The 6,692-nt window shown below is 38.6% G+C and overlaps 2 protein-coding genes across 7 annotated transcripts in view; one reads left to right on the top strand and one right to left on the bottom strand.

The window, feature by feature from the left end:
* cunh19orf44 (chromosome unknown C19orf44 homolog) overlaps positions 1-1,679 on the top strand; it is a 10,609-nt gene extending 8,930 nt beyond the window's left edge. For all 5 annotated transcript variants that reach the window (XM_007554713.2, XM_016672736.1, XM_016672737.1 and 2 more), the window contains 2 exons: positions 115-281; positions 1,303-1,679. In XM_007554713.2, coding sequence (XP_007554775.1) covers positions 115-281; positions 1,303-1,350 — 215 coding nt within the window. In that variant the 3' untranslated portion in view covers positions 1,351-1,679. The remainder of the gene's footprint in view (positions 1-114; positions 282-1,302) is intronic.
* The window catches only part of akr1a1b (aldo-keto reductase family 1, member A1b (aldehyde reductase)), an 11,669-nt gene continuing 6,537 nt past the window's right edge, over positions 1,561-6,692 (bottom strand). For both annotated transcript variants that reach the window (XM_007554658.2, XM_007554657.2), the window contains exons 3-9: positions 6,354-6,473; positions 5,954-6,105; positions 4,862-5,057; positions 4,588-4,787; positions 2,151-2,223; positions 1,956-2,042; positions 1,561-1,826 (exon numbers count right to left, since the gene is read on the bottom strand). In XM_007554658.2, the coding sequence (XP_007554720.1) occupies positions 1,761-1,826; positions 1,956-2,042; positions 2,151-2,223; positions 4,588-4,787; positions 4,862-5,057; positions 5,954-6,105; positions 6,354-6,473 (894 nt within the window). In that variant the 3' untranslated portion in view covers positions 1,561-1,760. The remainder of the gene's footprint in view (positions 1,827-1,955; positions 2,043-2,150; positions 2,224-4,587; positions 4,788-4,861; positions 5,058-5,953; positions 6,106-6,353; positions 6,474-6,692) is intronic.

Raw genomic sequence — 6,692 nt, 5'->3', positions numbered from 1 at the left:
ATAATTTTTTTTTTTACGTCCTGTGGAGGTAGATAACACCCGTGGATCATTGATTTAGAACGTCATGAGTTCTGCAGAAGTAGTACTGACCAGATTTCTTTTTCACTCCATCAGCTGTGAGCATGTTGGACCCAGCTGGATTTGCTCTGAATGAAATGCTGAAGCAGCAGCTGGCCATTACCAAGCAGTTCATAGAGCGCAGTGAACACCTCCATGCCTGCCTGATGCAAAGCCTGGAACCCCCCAACTACAGATACACCACGCTGGAGGAAACCATGCGGGTCAGCCTTAGACTCTTGTGTCTTAAAAGAATTTGAATTAACATGAGTTACAACAATGTTTAATTTCCCTTTGGGGTCAATTAAGTATTTTTGAATGTGTTACCTTATTAGGATCTTTATTTGCAAATAAATGTTGTGTCTTCAGATGTTTTTTAGTTAAGACAAAAGAGCTTTTTCAAGGGTGGTTTTGTTTGCATCATATCTCCTGATGTTTTAGAAGTTGCTATTTCAGGTCAGTTTCAAAGTTATTTGGAAAGTTTGAGTCTAAAACTGATTATGAGCAGAATTCAATGGGATGTCTAGAACTGCACCAGCATAGGAGTATAGATACTGCAGGTCAATGGTCTGTCTAGCACATTTTCCATTCTATCTTCTTGATATATTCATGCCTCTGCATTATGACATTTGTTTACTTAAAGCTGCAGTATGTAACTGTTACAGAAAATGTTTACATATTTGTTAAAACTGTTGCCATGTCATGACAGTTTATTAGATAATCTGTCAAAAGATCGATCTCCTCCTCTGAAGAAATGCACCACTCCCTGACCAAATACAACCAATCAAAGCCAGGAGGGGCTTAGCGCTTTCAATCAAGCTCATGTATTTGCTGCTAAATGTGCTAAGGGTAAAAAAAAGTTTCTCCATCATCGGTGGACATGCTAACTAGACTAACATTCACAATAGGCTATGCTAGCTGCAGCATAGCAGAAAGCAAGGGGTGGGGTGACTGACAGTACCAAGACCCGCCTCCTAGCTTTGATTGGTTGTTTCTAGTTAGCACTGGGAGCAGGTAAAGAAAAAAAAACAAAAAACGAGCCCTTCCTGCTTCCAGTGCTAACTAGAAACAACCAATCAAACAGATATCAATCTTCTCATACCATACTGACAGTTTCAACAGATATGTGAAAAGTATATTTTTTATAAGTTACATACTGCAGCTTTACAACTGTAATTCTTAGGTTAAAATTCAGAATTTGTGAAATTTCAAAGCAGGTTGATGATTAAACTTTGTTTTTCACAGAGCATTTGCAGGCGCAGACGTCCCAAACCTCACAGGGAGAAAACGTAGAGGTGGTTCTACAGAAAATGGAGGCGGAGCCAGCTGCTTCAGAAACATCCTGACCACTTTCTACACATTCACTAAAACATTGTAATAATGGATTGTTATAGCAAGGAGAAAAAAAAAAAAAAAAGAAGAAAAAAAAACGGTTAGAGTTAATAAAGTACTGTTTTGCTTCATGATTTTCCATGATCAGCAGTGGAAACAATCCACCAGACAACGTAACAAAATGTTTATTTAAAAAAAGAACAGGTGTGCATTTGAGTTACAGTAATTCCTTTACAGTCTCAGACTGTCACCATGATGCATTCAAACGACAAGTGCAGAATCTAACAGAGTGAAGACGGATGGCACAACTACACTGGTGAGCGATGTGAGGTTAAAGTTGAAGGCACAAATTGAGGCTATAGTGTCGGTCATCAGTAGGGGTCGTTGAAGGGGTAGTGGGGATGTCCTGCATCCCTGGGAACTCGCTTCCCCTCCACCTGAAAACAGTTAGAGCCAAAGTCAGTGCGCTTCTCGTCTGGGCGGATATTTTTTGACATCTCGGTCATGTTTTTGCTTCAAACGGCTGCAGAGGAACTGCCAATCATGTTGACATGCTGCCTACTCGCCTCAATCATTGGTACAATGTAGCGCCAGCCTCTGTTCAGTGCTGTGATGCTTTTCATTTCTTCTGCTTCGAGGGTAAAATCAAACACCTGAAAGAAGGAGAGTTTATTCACCAAATAAAACCTGAAGCACAGAAACACCTGAGCTCATTGAACATGTTATCATGTGGAAGAAAACTGATGTCACAGAAAGATTACCTGGAGGTTCTCTTTGATGCGCGACTCTGTCACACTCTTAGGAATTGTTACTACGCCTCGCTGTGTCTGCCATCTGAAAGGATGAGAGTTTAACAGAGTTGGAGAAACCGTGTTTAAGGCTACATAAATACAGATATGGAAGAAAAATTGAAATGTGGACCAATATCCTTAACCACAAAAGAAAAAAAAAAAAAGACATTTATATTTAAAGATCCAATTCAAAGACACGCTTGCCTGGCAGGAAAGAGGTTATATCTATTATATCTTCATGAATTACAGATTTTTTTAAAGGGGCAGAATGTATTTTCCAGGCTCATGGTACCATTTTATAGCATTATCAAGTAACTATGTTAACTTCAGATGTTATAAAAATGCTATATAGAGCAAATATGACTTAAAATATATTTTACTTCCTAATTTAACATGTTAAAATTGGGCCTCTGTCTCTTTAAAAACTCCTGCTCTGAAACTCTGCCATCAGAAAGTCATCACAACATGGCTCCTCTATTAACCCTTTAGTAATGTTTTTACCAGCACTGAGAAATAGCTCCTATAATGATTTCATCACATGAGCTGCTGGCTAGTCTGAAGGAGCTGAGTGGGAGAGCCGTGGAGGAGGGCTGCTCTGTGAGGCGGAAGCTCAGGGGAAGAGGATTTCTCAAACATGCATGACAGAATCAGAGCAACACTAAAGGTATGTGTATGGTGAGGAAATAATTTATAACATGATGTAAAGCTCAAAGACGTTTATTTTACAAAACACTGCCCCTTTAAAGTCCAATTTTCATTTCTCTTCTATTGTTGCCAACTGACACTAAATTTCATTTAATCACAGGTTATTTTTTTCTCAGGAGATGAAATGCTTCTCTGTGGGGCTGAAAAGTTTCCAGCTAAAGACTCGTTGCAAGATGTGCATAACTGGAACCCACTCAGCAGGAAACCAGTGACATGTTTCATTACTGGGATTTTTCCAAACTCCAATCATTGCTGCTTCCTCTTGTTTGTCCTTTTACTTCCACTAAATCAGTGGGTTTTTTGCTGACTCACTGACTTTTTTCCAGCATTAGCTCATGGTGCTTCCCTTTTTTTCTTTGACAACCAACTAAATTTGCAATAGTTTTAAAAGATGCAGCATATTCTTGTTTTAAAAATTTAGTTGTCAGTTCATAGGGTCACTGTAAAGACAGTTTTAAGTCTGTAAACAAAAAATGTACATAGTTTCATATTGGAATGAGAGGTGACATCCTGTATCACAGTTGAAAAAATACAGCTAAATAGCAGGAATTGGCACCAGAAAAGTAGCAACAGAAAGTAACAAATGTTTCTTTTTTTTTTCTTTTTTTTTAACTTATTTGTGTGGGACCAACAGAAAACCTGCAGCATTTATTAATAATCCAATGCAAAAAAATACTGTCACTATTTTTTGGATACAAGTCATCAACCAAATACTCCAGACGTCTCTTGTTCCTATTTATATTTTTTTATCATGCCACATTTTCCTTCTAATCTTATGCTTGGATACAACCCTCTGAAGACCTTCCTTGTTACAGAGTCAACAACTGTCATCTGGACAACTCTCTCTATAATATGTAACGTAACATTTCAATGCTGTTCTATTGATTTTATGTAATATAATAATTTAACAAGAAGCTGAATGTAGAATTTATATTAGCCATAATTACATAAACTGGCTTAAAATATATCCCCTATGAGCAACAAAACCACTTTAACTTTAATTGAATTAATAAAATTACCGTTCATATTAATCTGAGACAACTGCTGTATTTTCCTCCATTCTGATGCTTCAGAAAGGAGAGTAAAATAAATACAGAGTAGTTAACATTTCAAAACATGCATTGTGACTGGGCCTGTCCCAATAAGCAATAAATCAATTAATCCATGATAAATTAAAACAAACTCAATAATTTCCATTTGCATGATTTATCTTTTTTTTTCTTTCTACCAAAAACTGCATGATAAAAGTCTTCAGTCTGGTGATTTGGTCTTTTTCTGAAGGACACTTGTTTTTACAGAGACTTCATAATTCATTTTATTTGTTGTTTCTGTTTTAGTTATTTTGGATATTTAAAATGTCATCCAATCCCAGTGCTAAATGTTTAAAATATTTTTAAGTTTATTGATTTTTGAGAATGTGTTGTTGCATTAGTGAGCCATTATTATTTTATTACTTGAAAATGGTGTTAAAACCACAATATTATTGTTTATTGCAATTTATCATGGAGCAACAGTTATTATGGTGACAGTGATGAGTGCTATTTTAAAGTCCATCTAACATACAGTAAGCACCAAAGCAGTGTATTACTACACAATATGCAGTAATACACGATGTGTATGTAATACACAATATTACATATTGCATGCATGTAGTCAATGCTACGTGCATGTGGTGTTTATACGCTTTTATCAGTAAAATCACCTGAGGATGATCTGAGCAGGAGACTTCTTGTACTTCTCTGCCAGTGACAGAACTGCAGGCTCCTGCAGCAGGACGGGTTCATCTGGATGTTTCCAGGCTCGGTCTGGAGACCCCAGAGGGCTGTAGGCGGTTACCACCAGACCCCGGTCCCGACAGTGTGCCAGCAGGTCTACCTGGGCCAGGTACGGGTGGCTCTCTACCTGCCGGACAGAAGTACAGAAGCCCCCTCAGCTGATTGTTCTCCGTTCCTCAGCCTTAAAGCGACATTATGTACCTGAAGAACGGTGGGCTTAATGCTGGCCACAGACAGGATGTAGTCGATCTGCCTGCTGTTGAAGTTGGACAGGCCGATGGATCGGACTAGGCCCTTCTCCACCAGCTTCTCCATGGCTGCCCAGGTCACCTTGTAGTCTGTGTCATCGTACAGCAGGGAGCCGTCCTCCTTCCTGGGGAATGGAGCATCTCCTCGTCTGACACACAGAGAGGGGAGTCAGGTGTGAGTGGTGCACACAGTTTGACTCCTAACCTTACAGTATCTCTGCCCCCTTTCCTGTATTATCACTGAATAAATGCACTAGTACAATTAAACTGTTAGGGTGGAAGGGGACTGGTAATAGCTATGTTAAGCTATGCAATTATTATCACCAACTGAAATGATCAGTCAAATTACCATTTGACTAAAATTAAATTGGGCAACTCTACAACACCATGGCTGAAAATGAAAGTAATCTAGGTGTACCAATGGCCCGGTCAAAGTCCAGACTTCAACATGATCAAAAGGCATTGGTAGGTCCTTCAGACTATCAGTGCATAAATGTATCTCAGCACATCTCAATGAAAAGAATAAAGCTGCGTCTCCATTACAAATGCGAACAACTTTGTCAATATTCCACAGATGTAAAAAAAAAAAAAAAAAGCAATTCGCAATTACTGTGTTTGCATTAAATAAGAAATGCAATTAAAATCACATGTGAATAAGTTTTGTCATGTGATAAGTCATTAAAACACATGTCACATCATCATCCTCCAACTACTTTCTGTTGTCTTCTTTGCAGTTTGTGCCAATGACAATATTTGGTTGTTGGTCGAGTGCGATTCCATTCCAGTTTTACGAAATACAGACATTTTGATCACTTTTTATCAAAATCCAAAACTTTTTGCGTGTTCCTATTAAGCAGATTTATTTTCAAAATGTCAAACTACAAAATTATATGGTCAGAGGAGCAGCTAGTGATGGGGCTGATTAAGTCAGACAGAAAACAACCACAGAGTTATTGTTCCCACAGGCGGTTCTATAAGGCACCGAGCCACAGTGAGGACAGTTTTCCCATCACTACATTGATCTAAAAAAAGCTGCTGAACTTACTGGAAGGCGTAGGGCCAGTGGATGAGGTACAGGTCCAGGTACTCCAGCTTCAGGTCCTTCAGTGTTTTCAGGAGGGAGGGCTCCACATCCTCTGGGTGATGGCGGGTGTTCCACAGCTTAGATGTGATGAAGACGTCCTCTCGTCTCAGAGACTGAAGAACAAGACAAGAGATCTTAGGAAAAAAACACTTTAAATAACTTTGAATGTGTGACATAAAAGAAGGGAATCTGTAAAAAAAAAAAGAAATTTTTTTTTACATTAATTATTATGTTAAGAAAACTATAAACATAATGTTTCAACATCCATGAAAGTGGAACATGTATGTGCATAATAAAATACAAAAGGATAAAGAGTAAAACATCAGCTCAGGGCTCAGTGTGATGAGATGGGCTGCTTCACCTTGTCTGGACCCAGAATCTCCTGCAGAGCTTCTCCAATCTCAACTTCATTCCCATAGATAGCTGCACAGTCAATGTGACGATAGCCAGCCTCCAAGGCCCACAGAACAGCTTGTTTCACCTGTCAGTTCAGATGAGCAGAGACCTGAGCAGTTATGAAAACTCATATGAAGGTCTGGAGAATGAAGAACTTCCTAAGAATGATGGAATTGTCTGTCCCTCTTTAAAACTCGCACACAAAAAATGTTAAAAATCACATCAGTTGTTAAAATCACTAGGGGTGTAGTGATACAATAATTTCACGATATGATATACAATATTCTGGTCACGATATGATATA

This window comes from Poecilia formosa, unplaced genomic scaffold (genome assembly GCF_000485575.1).
Source record: "Poecilia formosa unplaced genomic scaffold, Poecilia_formosa-5.1.2 Scaffold65, whole genome shotgun sequence".
Classification (NCBI taxonomy): Eukaryota; Metazoa; Chordata; class Actinopteri; order Cyprinodontiformes; family Poeciliidae; genus Poecilia; species Poecilia formosa.
Note: the sequence above shows the minus strand (reverse complement) of the source record. Positions and strands in the feature narration are given on the sequence as shown.